At 35.6% G+C, this 18,528-nt stretch overlaps 1 protein-coding gene across 5 annotated transcripts in view; it reads right to left on the reverse strand.

Moving 5' to 3' along the window:
• Positions 1-18,528, reverse strand: part of Ten-a (tenascin accessory) — a 458,238-nt gene that overhangs the window by 128,575 nt on the left and 311,135 nt on the right. For all 5 annotated transcript variants that reach the window (XM_067778438.1, XM_067778436.1, XM_067778434.1 and 2 more), the window contains one exon: positions 6,984-7,169. In XM_067778438.1, coding sequence (XP_067634539.1) covers positions 6,984-7,169 — 186 coding nt within the window. The remainder of the gene's footprint in view (positions 1-6,983; positions 7,170-18,528) is intronic.

Below are 18,528 nucleotides of genomic sequence, written 5' to 3' on the forward strand. Positions count from 1 at the left end.
ATCTTGTCTTGATATATAGGATTTTTTAAAACGCGGAATATATTGTCACACGACTGTCAAAGAAGTTAAACTAAATGATGTGTACGAAGGAAGTCTACAGCTGAGTATATAATGTTCGCTTCCATCCGAACTTGGCCTCCTTAATTTGTTTTAATTAATTTAGTTCACTTAACTTCCAATCACAATTTTTACTAGCAACATCCATATTAAAAAAAAAAAATATTTCTAAGCCTGCCATTAACCCGAATTCAACTGTTGAAAAAATCAATAAAAAAATTCAAATAAATTAAACTGAAAAGTGAAAGTTAAATACCGTCGAGGCGCAACTTAAGTGGTTTTGAAAATAGACAATTTGGCGCAAGTTCAAAAGTCACAATATGTGTGTTCTTGTCTGCCGCATCGCAACAATAAAGCAGGCAGTCGCTTGTATCTACATAAACGAATCAATCATTAGGTCTACACGTATGTACGTACACGCAGCGGAGAGAAAACGCACAAACACATGCATATATCTTATCTGAGATGCGCAAGTACACTCACACATGAACGCGCACATGAGAGCCTTAAACGTAGTTATAGTTGGTAATTTTATAGCTGCTAATTAACTAGTAAATTTTAGAATAGAACCGCCTAGAAATATGTCAACGAGGAAACAAAACACTACAAAAGCAGCAACAGTTGAGGCACGAGGATCAGTTTGATTTAAGACGCCATCTAGCGAGCAATAGCAGTATTATCAGATTCATTTAAGCAAGCTATTAGTTGCGAGTTATAAGTGTTATTGTGAAGTACTTTAATAAAGGCCATTTTGCATTAACAAATATTGGAGTTATTTGTTCAACAGTTTAGTGATTCGAACGTTAGCAGAAGATTGCAAATAAGGGGAATTGCACGAAATTCGTTACAATATATATAACAATGTACGCACGGTTCTTGCTGCATGTTTGTTGCTCGGATTCTAAATGCGGCTTTTTGCATTGTGTGCGTCTTTTAAATATATTTTTTTATATTTTTTATTTTTTATAATTTATTTTTCCAGTGTTTAAACCCTGACTACATGTGGTGCTACCATGAGCACACACTCCTACGTCGTTATTTCTACGGTTAGAAAGGCCTTGTCTCCAATCCGTCGCCTGACTTGCAATTATCTTTCCTATATGCCAGCCTTTTCCTATTCTATCATTCTGACGCCGCTAATTATAAGGAGGCCTTGTACGTGTTCACCTCAGTCCCCTCCACCTTTGCAATTTGTTCTCCACCCGAAAAACTGCAGGTTTTAATGCTCGCTGCAACATCGGAGCCTTTCCAGACTTTGTAGCCACTTCATTGTTTCGGCTATTATATCGCATGCTGCGGCTCATTTTGCGTAGGATACATCCAGCAAATGTTTCAGGCGTGTAATCCTCTCCTCAAACAACAATCTTCAAAATTTTTCGAAAAACTGCCACACTTTAGTTGGGGTTCGCTGTAATATTTCACGAATTAAATTGTATCAGAAATTAAACGAAGACGTTTCTCAGTTTATCACATGACGGAATTATAGAAGGTGGCGGATGTAAGCAGTTTCTCGCTCTAACGCTGCCATCTTGAACGTCCTTGAAATGTTGTTGCTCTACAAAACTCCTATTTTATTCAATGGAAAAGTGTACTAAAAACAACACACATCAAATTTTGTTTAAAAAATTGCAACAGCATCACTTTTTCTTTGTTTTGCTCTGACTTTTCTATTATAAAATTCTATGAAAATTCAGAAAAAGATTTTATTTAATTGCAGAACTAAAGAAATTTGCATGTTTTCGTCTTTAAATTAAGGTGAGTTTTGTTGCGTATATTAAGAAACAGATTTCTAATTGATATTTATTCTTTAAAATATGTTTTCAGAAATGAAATCTAAAAAAAGCGGAAACTGCATGTCTGAACTTATTTACATATGTTCTATGATATGTTGCACGGGATAACATCTCTTCCCCACCATAGCGCAGCAATAAAGCAAATACCTACCTTATGGACCGTGAACAATAAAATTCCCCTACAGAATATTGGCAAATTGTAACAGCTAGCATAACTTGATGACCCGTACGGACTTAGTCAACTGCGTTGCTCAATTTGAAGTCACCCTTTTCTCAAAGCCTTTTGAACATAAAAGTAGCAATTAGTTCTTCCCGTTTTAAAGAAATTTCGGCTACATCTACTTTTTTTTAGAATAGTGGAAATGTGTCAAAAAATATGCCGACTCGGCCCTATAGATTTTGCAGCTCATTCCTTCTATAACTTTCGGCGACGTAGCCCGGCATTGTATTACGTACCAACTCTTGGGCAACCGTTGAAACATACCGGGACGAGCAAGTTTATTTCCCTAATCTTTGATTTTTACATAGATTCGGTCAAGTGGCGGCCGAGGTGGCCTGATAATAGTGTACATGCCTACCACTCCAAAGGTCCTGGCCGTGGTCAGCACCAATAGTGGTTTTTGGTTCTTTGCTTGGTGGTTTTACACGTTTCCATAGAAAAGCAATTGTGAATTGGCGTTTTCTTGAAGTTGGGTAGTATGTCAACCTTTTTTGATGAAAACAGTCCGTTACTGCCACATAGATGTCTAACGATACGCCACTACGAACGTATTAGGTAAATTTATTGCTCGGCTGTCTGGGTATAGGCATATCTTACCGCCGCTTACACGATTCTCTAATAGGAAGCTACACGCTTTTTCTAAACCTAGTAACTCTGCTTTAATTGTTGTATTAATGTCGTTTTATGTGGCGGGTTTCCTAGCCCAGGGCGGGGATTATTGTTACATTACACCTTTGTATAATGATACCATTGATCTATAAGTCAGCCGCCCATAATGGTCTTATTTCCAGGTGAATAGCTATCAGAAGCTTTTCTGCCTGTGTGAGGAGGGTACTATGACCTAGAAGGTTCAACTTGGTCATATCAAATCGTTCCCGAGATGGTTGTGATAGTACCTTAACGTACCGACTGAATCTATATCCGGCAAAGGACTATCAAAGCATTTGGGGAGTGTCTTTATCGTTAAAACAACAACGTGCGATGTAAATTGTAGACATTAGCTCGTTAGAACATGCTCATGATGTCCCGAACGGCCATCTGAAAAGTTGCAGCTACTTCCTTGGTATCAATTAATATTCCACCAAATGTATCTACCTGCTGCCTTGTCCGTCCTCCTGTTGTGTGTTCAAAAACATTTTCCCCTGATGTAATATATTAAAAACTGCTTTCTCTAATACTCCAGGATAGGAGTAGACTGTTATTACACGCCCAAAAATGTCGAGAGGGAGTTCAAAAGACAAGTTTTTACCTCGGTATCAGTAATCCGTATAACAACCCCTGGCCGCTCCAAAACCGGGGGTAGAACACCTTTGTACATACAAGTTTCAACGCTAATTTTGCAAATATCTTTTGGCATCAGTAAAATATGTACATATATACTTTCAGGTAATCAATATCGAGCGAAAAACATGTTTTTCGACACCTCTGCCGACATTTTTGCTCGTTTATAAGCATTCCACCTCTGTCCTAAAGTATTACCAGCAAAATTGACAAGAAGTTTATAAGTTAAAAACGTCTAAAAATTTAATAAAGCAATCTTCAATTCATAACTTTTATGATAAAATTGCTCAATAATCAAGCTACGTACACTCCTTTCTGTATTTTATGATTATTTAAAAAGTATGAATTTAAGTACTATTTCAAAAAGGGGCCATCTTTTATGCCCCCTTTCTTGTGTACTTCCAAAATACAACCTGGAGCTCACTGGAGCTAAGGGTGTTCGATATGACAACTGCCAAATCTTCCTCCACCTTCTATCATTATATTATGGTTTATCAGCAAATTTCCTTTTTTTATAAAGGGAGTTCAGAATTTTGTGTATTTGGTGTTGGAAACGTTGCTATGGCAAATGAAAGCTACGGATCGTGAAACACTTTTTTTCGTTTTAAATTCCTTCCATATTTTGTTTTGTTTTGACAGTTGTTAATTGAAAACATGGAAAATACAATTTTGTCTCCAAAGCTCTCAGCTGAGTATGTAATGTTCGGTTACACCCATGATGTAATAATAAAGGTGATGTCAACAACATAACCTCACTTTTTCGGCAGCTTTAAATGCCAGTATTTACGTGTATTTCAAAAGTAATAAATTTTGATTGCTTAATTTTTCGTACAAATTCTTCAAATAAATTAGTTTTCTGCAAAATTTTGTCTATATTCTATTAGGGAATACAAATTTACGTAAATATTTTTGGCTAAACAATTCTAGTAACGGCTTATATTGTTGTAACATTTCTAAACGTATAGTAAAATCTACTACGATCGTTGTAGGACTCAAAGGCAGTTCTGTATGATAGACAACCCTCTAAATTCTGCATGCCAAACTTGTCAGAATAAGAGAAAACGTCAAACACCCGAATAAGGGAAAACGTCCGAATAAGGGAAAACGTCAACGGGACGAGAACACCTGAATATCAATTTCATCATGGGTTCACCCGAACTTAGCCTTCCTTACTTGTTTCAACTAATAAAGTTATAGTATTTTTCTTTCATAGCGCATTATATTGACAATAACGAGTCAAGAAAATAATGTAAAATTAAATTCGGATAAAAAATTATATGCCTTCAAATTTAAAAAACAAAACCAAAAATAAATTTGGGCTGATGGAAAAGGTTGTTAGAATGAAAAGTGTTTGCCAACTTTCTCCACTGTAAAAAGTAATGGACGGGAGGGTAAAACAAAAAGTTAAGTAAGTTTAGCGCAATTGTGACATTCCAGTAAAAATTGTCACCAGTTTGCCGACGTAATTTAAAATCAATTTGTCTGTACAAATATACGTTTATATTTGTTCATTTTTTACGTACATTTACATACATACATATCGCACACCTAGAACAATACAGCGACTAACTAAAAAACTCCTTTTTTCAGGAAACGTGCAAAACCGATCAACCAGACCGCCGCAGGACTATTTCGTATTGATCGAAGCATTTAATTGATCGGTTTAAAAATAATTTTTTGGAGACTGCCAGTAAAACGTTTTTGTGGATAAAATTTCTTCGGGAATACTTTAAGTTGACTCCTTTTTGTGAAAATTTTTGTATGGAGTTCTCTATTGCTCAACCAATTCACATATGTTTCAAGGAATATTCCATGTCGAAGTAGCCAAATGCAATTTTAATTTAAATTTCTAGAAAAAAACACTGCTATAGTATTTTTAATATGTTAGTAACATAAAGCTCAGTTAGTTTTTCACAATTGAAAATATAACCCCTGTATTAAAAAAAAAATGTTTAATGGCTATTAAAAATGACTTCTTTTGCAATTACAAAAGCTTTTTAAACCTTTCTTATTTTCTATGGAATAAGGGGTGGGGGGGGGGGGGGGGGGTGGCCAAATCTATAGTTAAAATATTGAAATACGGCACGACGAAAATTTTCCTTCGAAAGTAATATCGTCGACATCTTCTTGTCTTGATATATAGGATTTTTTAAAACGCGGAATATATTGTCACACGACTGTCAAAGAAGTTAAACTAAATGATGTGTACGAAGGAAGCCTACAGCTGAGTATATAATGTTCGTTTCGATCCGAACTTGGACTCCTTAATCTTTTTTAATTAATTTAGTTCACTTAACTTGCAAGCACAATTTTTACTCGCAAAATCCATATTGAAATAAAAATGTCTAAGCCTGCCATGAACCCGAACTGATGAAAAAATCAATAAAAAAATTCAAATAAATTAAACTGAAAAGGGAAAGTTAAATACCGTCGAGGCGCAACTTAAGTGATTTTCAAAATCGGAAATTTGGCGTAAGTTCAAAAGTTACAATGTGTGTGTTTTTATTTGCCCGCATCGGCTGTTGATGGTTAAAGTTTCGTTGTTTTTGTAGACGTCATCGATATGTTGATGTATTGCGTTTTTGCCTTCCTGCTGCTCTGCGTTCTTTATATTGCCGTTTTTGTTGCTTACGATGTACTTAGGTGGCTCTATCGTTGGATGAGGCGTCATATTCGTTTTTCTGTTGTAACACCACCACCAAATCAATCAAGCGCTCACTCAACGTAGGCGAGCAGTTGGAAATCGATAAAACTTAACTAATTTTTTAGAGTATACAATATTATGAATCGCTTCGATAACATTGTTTTTGTTACGAAATATGTTTAATACTGTATTAAAGGTAATTTTAAGACCAAAAGGTTTTTGACTTTATTTCTTGAAAAAGCTTTCGCACTACCACACTAAAAATAAAGGTCAGCAAACGGTTGATGCTGGATGTATTTTTCATTACTTTTCTGGGAAAGAAAAAAGCTGCATTTAATCCACATTACACTAACAATTGAATAAGTTATTGAAGTATTATTTCAAGCCAATTAGGAGACATATGGAGTATCTGTATTCCAATTAGTTTGGTATGGCTGAAATTTTCATAAGTCATCGATAAGCTTTTGTCATTTGAATTGACCGCAACACATTCACAATTTAACTATCTCTCACACTCCTAAATATACAAAAATTTGCCGACAGATGAAAACTTAATGGAACGGAAATGTTTCCTACTTCCTTGACCATTTATTTATATTGTGTGGTAGGTGCCTGCTGTGGACGTGCAAATGCGTTTACGCCCATATGCGTGTGGCATAGTTTGAGCAGCTGTTTATTATGCTAAATTTAACTTAATTGACCTTAATTAACAAACAGCACTGAACGCAACCTAACTATCCCACTCCTGCCGCATACTGCGTTCTACTCGATGTTTCCTTTCAATTTAGGCAGCGGAAATGGCAAACCACAACGGCAACATTTGCTCTTAATAACCTCTTACACATCACCTATGCACCGAATCGGAGAGCCACCAGCCACTCCCGCTACTAGCATTGTAATTCTACTCGTTTTAACTTTTAGCAATGATCTTCGTATATTTCGTTTATGCTACACTAAGTTCAGGCAATACAAGTGCATTAATACTTACGCAGCGTGCAGTGACGTCCATTCCAGCCTTGTGAACATACGCAGGTTCCATTTTTGCATTGTCCATGTTCCGAACATCTGGCATCACAAGGCAGTTGATCACAAAGATTGCCAGTCCAGCCAGGATTACAGCGACATTTGCTCGACTCGCAAACTCCATTCGGGCCACAGTCCAAACTGCAAACAGCTGAAATTAATGGAAAATATAAAAAGCGATTAGTAAATAATAGGCTTGACTAATTTAGGATGTGTGCAAATTAATCTTAACGGCTATGTAAGTATCAAAATGTTTAAATGTCGGTTTGGCTGTGCATTTACAGGATTATTTTTTTTTCAATGTGGCCATTCGTCCTTAAAAAAATGTTTGTTTGGAATGAATTATGACGACTAAAAACAGTAAAAAATAAATAAAATTTTGATGCTGAAATTTCCGGACGAATTGGGGACAGATTTTTACTCTATGCATATACATATATGTAGAATAAGCAAGATGTATTTTTGACTTGGTAATAGTAATATTACATATTTATTTTCTATAATTTTATACTTTCATGACGGCCTTCTTTGCCATAAGTCGTGCTCAGGAGTTTCATAGTAGCTAACGGCATTCGATCTATTCTCGGCCAGCATTCCTCACGGCTATACCAAAAATTCTTCAAGTGCGAATGCACTAAGACCCCCTTGCAGAACGCCAATTTATCTTATTGACTCAGATGCAATTTGAAAATTTTTCAGAAATGTATGAGTTTAACCCGTCATGAGAAACCTACACTGAGTTTATAAGATAACTTGCCGTTGTGCATGTAGGCCTTAGCATAAAAAACCATAGTGACTACAAAATTCTGTTGCATGATTTTTGTGTGCACCTGATCTTTTAAACCAAAAGCATTTTCTTACTCAGATTTTAATGTAACTTAATATTTTTAATTATGGTTATCAAGTTGTGTTATGTTATGTTAAGTTTGTTATGTTATGTTATGTATTGCTATGTTAAGGGCCAATTATAATGGGATTTGAGTGTAGTAGACTACGCAGTGCATTGCATGGAAGTCTGTTGAATTTTGATTTTCATGTATGCGCTATGCGCGACGACTCTCTCACTCTTCGTGCTGTTAACATTTTTATTGCAAACGGTGGAAAAATGATCAGAGTAGCACATATTGCTTGTTTGTGTTTGTGTATATTTTAGATACGTACTTTATTTGTGTGTGTGATTGCCCTTGTTAGCGATAGTCTATATATGTACGTACGCTACGTAAAGTATAATCAGGTCTATGTTTCACATGTCATGCAATGCACTGCTATGTCATGCAATGCATTTTAAGTATAATTAGACCTTATGTTATTTTATGTCATACTATGTTATGTTCTGTTATGTTATGTTTTGTTATGTTATGTCATGTTATGTTATGTTTTGTTATGTTATTTGTGCTATATTATATTATGCTAAATATCAGTGGCAGAGGTTTGAAAATTGAAAACCCGCACTTGATCGTCGGTAAGCTCATGGGTCTTCGTAAAGTAACAGCGTGGTGTAACTTCTTATTGATCATTGTCACTAACGCCCCGATTCTAGTGTGGTAACAACATTCTTCACCACGGTAACGAAATCATGTGGCAACTTTTACACCCTTTTGGTATTCTACCCGCGAAATCCGGATAATTTTTTATCCACAAAGGTAGGTGGTGACATCAAAATAACCACACAACAGCTGTTGTTTAGAAAAACGCAAAATTGAAAAATAAAGAATTGTAAGCGCAAATAAGTAAAGATAACAGTAAAAAAGTGTTGCCTCTTGCTATACATATTTGTGTACATTATGTACTTTCACAGAATAAATTACAATATACCTATTTAGAAACTTATCATGCATAATATGGATATACACATCGTCCCGTTTATTCGTTATCCTCGTATCTACAAGTGAGACATTTTCGATAAAGCGAACACGGCTGCCACACCATGTTTTCATTTGGAACCAAAATCCATCGAAAAAAGGACCAAATTTTAGTTTTATTTTATTAGTATAAAATTCAAAATTTTAGGATGTTTCCATATAAAATATTACTAAACATAGTGAAGACGTTCCTTTAGTTCAAGCTGAACAAACAAATATAAGTGAATGCAACCAAAAATAGTACTATATTTTGACATAGGTTAAGTCTATGTCTTTCACCAACCAAACGTTGTGAACCTAGTTTTGGTCACAAGCTCTTGGTTCTAGCATTATGTTGTTGATTGCAGTGAAATAAATGTATAGTGCAGTTAGGTTTTAGTAAGAAACGGTTCAAAATTTGCGTTCTGGTGTTGCCGAACTATGTATGTGGAGAACTCAGTAAATCATAAATGAAACTAGGCAATTTTGTTAGTGCTATTTTTATAGATGCTTACTTATTCCCTTAACGTTTAAACTTCATATCAGAGCCTAGACTCAGTAAATGTGAGTTTTGATCCCACGCCTCAGGGGTTCTGCTAGCACCTACAGGAATAATTTTATACAAAACATTTCTTCCGAAATCAAATCTCTTTTGCTTTTGCTTCCTTCTGTCTTCGAGTTAAAATATTTCTTGCGCCAAGATACTTAGTTTTCAATTACCTTGCGTGGTTTAACACCACAATAGTCCTGGAATTCTTTGAACTCATTGCGCTGGGTGAGAAAGATTTAAATATCAAGGTGCCAAACGAGAAGTAGTGCATAGAATTTCTTTGTATAAGTTTTGAAAGTGTTAGGCTCTCTGCAGAGTGCTCGCTATAAGCTATGCTATGCGACAAGGAATTTTTATTTTCATATATTTTACATAGTATAGAGAGTATTACCGATCGAAATATTTAGCCGTTATTAATATTAATATAAAACAAGAGTTTTTTTTTTATTAGTCGGTTATTTCATCAACAATTAACGACAATGTGTTTGCCAACACTTTTCTTTTTAATGCCTGGCATAAATTATATCCTAGGTGTAATGTTATTGTTCTGGTACATTTTATTGACTGAGCAATTTTTATGGTGAGAGTTCCATTGAAGTAAATTCAAAATTATATGGGGGCTAACGAAAGTGTTTCAAATTTTTGGGCAATATTGTGAATTTTTAACTGAGTGAAAAAGAAAGAAAAGTACCAATCGTGGCTACTACCTAAAGAGGACCAAAATTGAAGAAAAGGGACCAGCGGACCAAATGGGGTTGGAAGGGACCATTTTTGGTCCAAATGGACCAAAGTGCAACCGTGAAGGCGAAGAAAACTACCTTTCAAATTTCTCCACAGACACTGGAGAGTTTTTCGGTGATGACAGCGTTACCACTTGGGCAAGAATCGCGGGTAAAAGAACTGGTAACGATATTCGGTTACATAATGTTCTGGGTACTCTTTTACCGGTAACGCTCAGAATCGGGGCGTAATAAGTACTTTTGGCCATTGCGCAGAAAATTTAACCCAGCCAGCCAACTCTGTTTACGACGCCAACTGATCCGAGCTCTCCCTCTCTCTTTCCTGCCTTATTTAAATACAGATACGCATACTTTATATTTTTTTCTTAACAACCAAGGACTAAAGCTATTACTTTTCGAGGCAACTGATATATTAATTCTTCATTCATACCAGTATAAATAAATAAAATAAATATAAGGCGCGATAACCTCCGAAGAGATCTAAGGCCGAGTTTCTCTTCCAATTTGCGTCGTGCTCCTCTTGATTTTTCCCTACAAATTGGCCGGACGGGACCCACATGTTTTATGCCGACTCCGAACGGCATCTGCAAGGCAGACGAGTTTTCACTGAGAGCTTTTCATGGCAGAAATACAATCGAAGCGCTTGCCAGACACTGCCGAGGGGCGACCCCGCTTAGAAAAATTTCTTCTAATTGAAAAATCTTATTTCTAAAATTTTGATGTTGCTTTGCCCGGGAGTTGAACCCAGGGCATACGGTGTGATAGGCGGAGCACGCTACCATCACACCACGGTGGCCGCCATACTTCATACCAGATACAAAGTGGAAAATATTCTCTTGCAAAATTTCGATTGGACACAGTTCAACTAAATGGCGGAAATATTTTATTTACGACTGCTTGGGCAGTTATCGTAAGTGCTTCGCAATAGCCGAAGATACTTGTAAGTAAAATAAATTTCAAAACTGAATTCCCAAATTTTCCATTATTCACGTCAACCCGGAGTGGAGTTCTAATGGGGTAGTGATTTGCGAATACATAGCCTCTCCTACTCAATTGTCAACCTCACCTTCCCGCGGTGAACTCTGTTTTCGCTGACGAGGCTCTGACGACCGAGCTTGGGCGGTTATAACCCTTACATCAAGCACGGAGGAAATGCCGCTGCCATGCCATGTCCTTCTCATTCTAGAAGGTTGCGTTGGGTTAGTACCTCGGCCGTAAAAAAACCTCACTCAAGAAACGGAACTCTGCTCTATGCTCCGACTAGGAGCGACAAGTTGTGCTTCTGGATGGCTATGGTATTAGTTTTAACTTTTGCGATTGTCAACTAGATGCTCAATTCTATCTAGGAATACAACTAACGTCAACCCCAAGACACTGGTCGCATTAGTAAAACTGCAATCATATCTGAAACACAAAATTTCTTAAAACCATCAAAACTTTGTTACTGCAATTGCGCTTTAAATGAAAATAGCACTGCCTTTGCAGTGGCAGGGTAAAATACTAAGTCAACAAATACAATTTTGTCTTCAACTATTCCTTTTTACAATTTTTCTTTGTTATTGATATTAGTGGAAACAAAATTTGATAAAAACATCGAGTATTAAAGTGTGCATAATAAGGAATGGAAATGAAAAGTCAACAAATAAAATTTTTAATAACAAATAACTTTCACTAAATCGGCCCCTAAGTTATAAAAAAACTACTTGGAAAATTCTGAGCTCAGCAGAATAATCTACTCATCGATATTTTAAGCAAAGTTATTAAAAGGCACTACATCATGCGTAGTTATGTCCTTGACAGTTCTAATTAAATGATCTCCCCTTTCTCACTTAAAGTTTATTGCATATACATAAATAAGTTTCATTTCAATTTAATCTAAGTAAAATTTAAGTGCTTGACAACATTCACTGACAAACTGCCATTTATCGGTGAGCTGACTTTAATGCTAAATGACGGTCTAAACATCAGCGGGTATTATTTCGCTACTACACAAACGTGGAAAGTTGCCTAGTCGCTCGACTTTTATTGTTTTATTGGTGTAATGGCGCAATGAACATTGAAGGTGTGAGAGAGAGGGTAAGATGAAGAGTGGAAGCGAGGGGGGTGGGTTCATGTCATTGATGAGGGATTGAAAGCAACTTCGTTTCGTTATAAATGACAAATGATGTCGCAATACAAAGTCAACTTGTAGGTTGAATAAAATGGCGCTGAATTGTGAATAAAGTGAAATTGATAGACTGAAAGGATGCACGGTGTATGAGTAATGGTTCAAGAATCAGTGTATAGAGTAAGGGAAAACGGGTACAACTTTGTTATATGTATATACATATGTACATATTTATGTATATACTATGATGTACATACATACTAAATTTTATATCAGCAAATTCAATTATGCTGCCTTAACGAATGCGTCGATATCTGTGATGAAGTGATTGAATGCATAGCCACAATAATTTTTCGTTGATTTAATAAAATTGAATTTTGTAGTTAAAGTTTGGTACTTATATGCAAGTATCTACATGGTATGTACACCTAAAAAAGGTATTCCGTAGAAAAAACTTCCCGCTAGTCTCATAGCGTTTTCTTTTCTGAAATAAATTGTTGCCTAAGTAAATGGTAAAGCCTTAATAGAGTTACTCCTACCACAGAAAATGTTCAACATTTATAGTGCATACAAAGAACATTTCAACTCACCATATTCACTCATATTTACAGAGTATATGTGGAACTTAAGAGCGAATTGAGAGTTTCACAGAGTTGCACTGCCACACCGCCATTTTATACAGGGTAAAAGTGTAACGCTTTTGCGTTGCGAGCAGACAAAAATTTTCACAAAAGAACGAAATAACCCGTAAATGCGTTGCCTGTTTTTTACAATAGAACAGCAACCCTTGCGCGGCGTACAAAAAGCGTAACACTTTAGCCAGAAAAGAAAAGTTCGAAAGCTTCTTGATATTCAATCTAATCGAGGCCCTGGCAGTTTTATATGGAGCTTACCGTTTTTTCTGTAGCACAAGCGAAAATTTCCACAAAACCGAAAATAAAAAACACCGGAATAAATGAAATACAACCAATACACACTAATTGAATGCCGAGGAGCTCGCGAGACTTACGAGAATTTCAAGAATCTGGCGAGAAGCCGATTTCTCGATGAAAAATTAGAACAATATTGTAACGAATTTGCTGCAAATCCTCTTATTTGCAATCCTCCGCTAAGTTCGAATCACTAAACTGTTGAATAAATAACTCCAATATTGAACAATAGAAAAATGGCCTTTATTAAAGTACTTCACAATAACACTTATATTTGCTACTCGCTGGCTTAATAACCAAACTGGTTGATAACTCAAATGAAACTCTACTATTGGCCGCCAGATCGCGTGCTTAATCAAACTGATTGATAGCTCAACTCAAACTGAATTACGTTTTACTCGTTTGCGCCACTTTTATAGTTTACGCTGCATACATCTAGGCTCTTCTATTTCCAGAACTTACCAACTATTTCGAGTGTTTATAGTTCTCATATAGTTTCTAGTTATTTACAATTTTCTACTTTTCATCGTCTCTCAGATGTATGTGAGTTTGTAGTTTACAGTCTCTCGCACACACATAGGCGTATAAGTAAATGCATCTGTGTGTGACATCTCTCGGCTGCTTATATGTGTGTATACATGATTTGATTATTGACGTAAATACCGCTTACCATGGCCTTAGCATCGCCTTAGTGATGGTAGAGCTTAGTGATGCTAATATCCGTGACAATATGAACGAAATTATACATGTACATAAATATATTTTGAGTGAAGTATCATTGAAAAGGCAATACAACAAACAAAAAACCTTAAGCAAAAAAATCAAAGCGCACAAATACCGCCAACACAGTGGCTAAATTAAATTCAGAAAAGCTCGATAGAAGCCGAGTCTTCAAATTCTCGGTTGTCAAAATTCTCGGTTGTGCTCGAGAATAAATCGTTAGCTCTAGTAAGAGTTTAGGCAATTTACAACCTCTCCTATTCGCCGTATGTGCTATGTTTTAATCAAATTTTATATAGGGAACCATGGAAACAACTCAAATTTTAAAATGATGAATACGACACTCTTGTGAATTGCCCAAAATTTAAGAAAAACTTTTCCTCAAATTAATGAAAAGTTTTAAGCAAAAAATTTCAATTCTTACTTATTATTATTTAAATAACTTTTTTAAATTTTTTCTTGATGAGTATATATACTATACAGCAAAGTTGGACATTTATAAAAAGAGAGCATAAAGATGAGACACTCATTTGATCAAAGTGATGGTTACCGGTTCCATGAAGGAAACCGATTTATAAATAGCCAAAAAAATAGTAAGCAAGAAAAAGCTACGCGTGAAATAAGTAAAAGGTTATAAAGTACAAAGTACGGACCCAGAAATGTAAAACATACTGAAATGTTGCAAACTTATAATTGGTAAACATATTTTTCAAAACCGAAAAACACTTAAAAGATTTTGTGACAATCATTTATGATATAAATTCGCTGCATGGGGTATATAAGCTTATGGCTATTTCGATGTTTAAGTAATGAGTATTGATTTATGAGTATTTTGCATCCTCTAATAGGAGACAGTTTTGTTGTTATGCTCATTCTGTCCTATAGCATTGCACACATGCTTACATATATAAATCATTATAAATGTATACACTTGCATATTTACTCTGTTTCATAATCAATTTCATCGCTTCGCTCACTTATATTGAAAGGACATTAACCCGCTGCTATGGAAATCCATTTTGTAGTGCATACGCCTTGCAATAAGTTGCACGCTCACTTCATTCTCTACTTTGGCTCATGCCCCAGAGGGTTTAAGCGCAGTCACGTCATGTCACTATGTTTTTTTTTTCATTCCTATCTCTATTTTACTTTATTTATTTTTAAAATTCTGGAAGCTACACGTTTACTTTGTGAATCAATGATTGAGCTTCAACGACACGTATTTGGCCTGAATGCAGGTTTACTCACTATATACTGACTGACTATATAAATATGTATATACGTATGTTTGTACGCATCGCCAAAGCCCAAGTTGCCAACTCAAGATGATAAAGAAGCCATTTAGACAGGCTGGCTGACAGGCAGCGCAATTTTTGGACGGAGCATGCATTCGTATTCGATGGTGAAGTGATGAGTTTGGGGTAAGCTAGGGAATACCTAAGATGAGCTACTTTGCCACTTGTCTAAATGAAAGAGAATGTAGGTAGTGTGGTTAACATTTACCTAAACTATGTTAAATTTGTCTGCTTGAAGTTTTTATAAATGTAACGGGCTCGATAAAGGTATAACAAGAAGTGCATCATTCGCCTGCATTAAATTAATCTGGATGTAAGAAATTTTAATAACGTCAAAGCTACATATCTTCCACCAATTTTTTTTATGTCTGCCTCGTTTTCTCACTATTTAAATATATTTTTCCATCATGTCTCGTTCTTGAGAATAAGGGGCCTTAAACCACAAAATTTATATTATTTAAACGAATAAACAAATTTTAATTTTTTTTCCTTGCAACCACCGTAGAAGTTGGCTTTTAATTATGATTTGACTATTTGTCATCCGGGGTTTCAAGCTAGTAGGCGATAATTTGGCCATTAAAAGTATTATAATCCTTCTGTTATCCGAAATCGTTGTTTCACATAGTCGATTTTTCAATAACGACAAGCACAATTTAAGGAGCCTAAGCTAGGATGTAAACAAAATGAAGAGCTTCTCCAGATCTTGACATATTTTTTTTTTTAATGGACGTTGTGACAGCGCACTGCTCTTAAGTGTTGTCAAATGAAACCAGGCTAATCCTGTTCATGCTGAGTCGTTGTATGGCAGTGGTTTGTTAACCGTCGAAATCTAAAACTGCTCAGCTACAGAGGAAACCTCATCAGCTAAGTAAAATAAATGCCGTATTAGTAATTAATATACCTATGTACATATGATGGATAGAATAATAGAAATTGAATTCAATATGAATATAATGAATACGGTTAGTTACTACTAAGAGAGGAAAGAACAGATATTTTAATGCAAAAAAAGAGTACGAAACATCAAATTTGCTAGAGTGGGAGTTGTAATTCTGACACAAACAGCAAAGGCTGATTTAATTCAAAATTTGTTCTACAATGTTTTAGGTAGAGAGGTTTAAAATTTTAAATTATTGCATCATATTCTAATGTCGGCCTGGCTAATTTTCTAAAAGGAGCTTTAGTAACGTACGGGTCGCTAAATTGTTAAGAGTGTAGGAAGCTGGCTGAAGTAATCTACGAAAAGCGTATAAATTTGATTTTGTTTTTAATTAAGGGGCATATGGTTGATGGTGCACCAATTGAGCAATGTGTCCAGATCTGATTGTAAAAGAGACCTTAAAAAAATGTTTACATCATCAGCGTACATCAAAATGTTTTAAAATTTTATTATTGTAGATATATCGTTTATAATCAGCAAGAATGACTGCCCTGAGGAGATCCAGAATTTACGTCAATGACATCGGACAAAGCATTTTTAAATATCACTCTTTGAGTTCTATCAAAGAAGATAAGACGATAACCATTGCGTGAGACCTGGTTGAAAGCCCAGAATATCCAGCTTATGAATAAGTAGCGAGTGACATACTTTGACAAACGCTTTATTAAAATCTGTGTATACAACGTCCATGTGCATGGATTCTCGAAACCCATTTGAGACATGAGTTTTGAATTCAAGCAAGTTTATAATTGTGGATTTTTCCTTGCAAAATTCGTGTTGGCAACTAGCAATTCATGTAGATATCGGAAGTGTGAGCTGGCTGATAACAATGGCTTTAAATAATTTTGGTATAGCGGAGAGCTTAGCTATGCCTCGGTAGTTCTCAATGAGAGACCTAGTCCCGTTCTTAAGAAGAGGAATGAGAAAAAATTCTTTCCACGCTGACGGAAAGATGCCACACTTCAAAAATCGGATTTGAAAGAACCGAGTTGTAGTTAAAAACCAATTTTGGAGGTATTTTGAAGGATAAGCTTAAAACATTAGGAAGATATTAAATTTCCAACACAACTGAATATCTCTATTACGACCCTGAACCGATTTTCGTGCCTGGCACTTCGTTCGAGATTTTATTTTTTGCATCATTATTATCTTCTGCAGAGTTGCGAGTACATTTACTTATGCGTTTAAAGTACATATACATACACATGTGCAAATACTCGTTTACAGATACTTATTTACCAAAGCTCGACGCGACAACGAGGCGAGTGAATAAATTGAAAAGAGAAAACGAGGTTAAGGATATGCCTGCTATTGATATCATCTTTTACTAAGGCCTTTTACACTCCTCACATTCACTTGCTACTGCATTTCCTTCCACTTTGTGTATTGAATGATTAACAAAATATTTACTTTTTATACTCAGTTGAGCAGAGCTCACAGAGTATATTAAGTTTGATTGGATAACGGTTGGTTGTACATATATAAAGGAATCGAGATAGATATAGACTTCCATATATCAAAATAATCAGGATCGAAAAAAAATTTGATTGAGCCATGTCCGTCCGTCCGTCCGTCCGTTAACACGATAACTTGAGTAAATTTTGAGGTATCTTGATGAAATTTGGTATGTAAGTTCCTGAGCACTCATCTCAGATCGCTATTTAAAATGAACGATATCGGACTATAACCACGCCCACTTTTTCGATATCGAAAATTTCGAAAAACCGAAAAAGTGCGATAATTCATTACAAAAGACAGATAAAGCGACGAAACTTGGTAGATGAGTTGAACTTATGACGCAGAATAGACAATTAGAAAAATTTTGGACAATGGGCGTGGCACCGCCCACTTTTAAAAGAAGGTAATTTAAAACTTTTGCAAGCTGTAATTTGGCAGTCGTTGAAGATATCATGATGAAATTTGGCAGGAACGTTACTGCTATTACTTTATGTACGCTTAGTAAAAATTAGCAAAATCGGAGAAGGACCACGCTCACTTTTAAAAAAAAAAATTTTTAAAGTAAAATTTTAACAAAAAATTCAATATCTTTACAGTATATAAGTAAATTATGTCAACATTCAACTCCAGTAATGATATGGTGCAGCAAAAAACAGAAATAAAAGAAAATTTCAAAATGGGCGTGGCTCCGCCCTTTTTCATTTAATTTGTCTAGGATACTTTAAACGCCATAAGTCGAACAAAAATTAACCAATCCTTTTGAAATTTGGTAGAGGCATAGATTTTATGATGCTAACTGTTTTCTGTGAAAATGGGCGAAATCGGTTGCTGCCACGCCCAGTTTTTATACACAGTCGTCCGTCTGTCCTTCCGCATGGCCGTTAACACGATAACTTGCGCAAAAATCGACATATCTTTAATGATCTTAGT

Source organism: Eurosta solidaginis, chromosome 4 (genome assembly GCF_040869045.1).
Source record: "Eurosta solidaginis isolate ZX-2024a chromosome 4, ASM4086904v1, whole genome shotgun sequence".
NCBI classification, from domain to species: domain Eukaryota; kingdom Metazoa; phylum Arthropoda; class Insecta; order Diptera; family Tephritidae; genus Eurosta; species Eurosta solidaginis.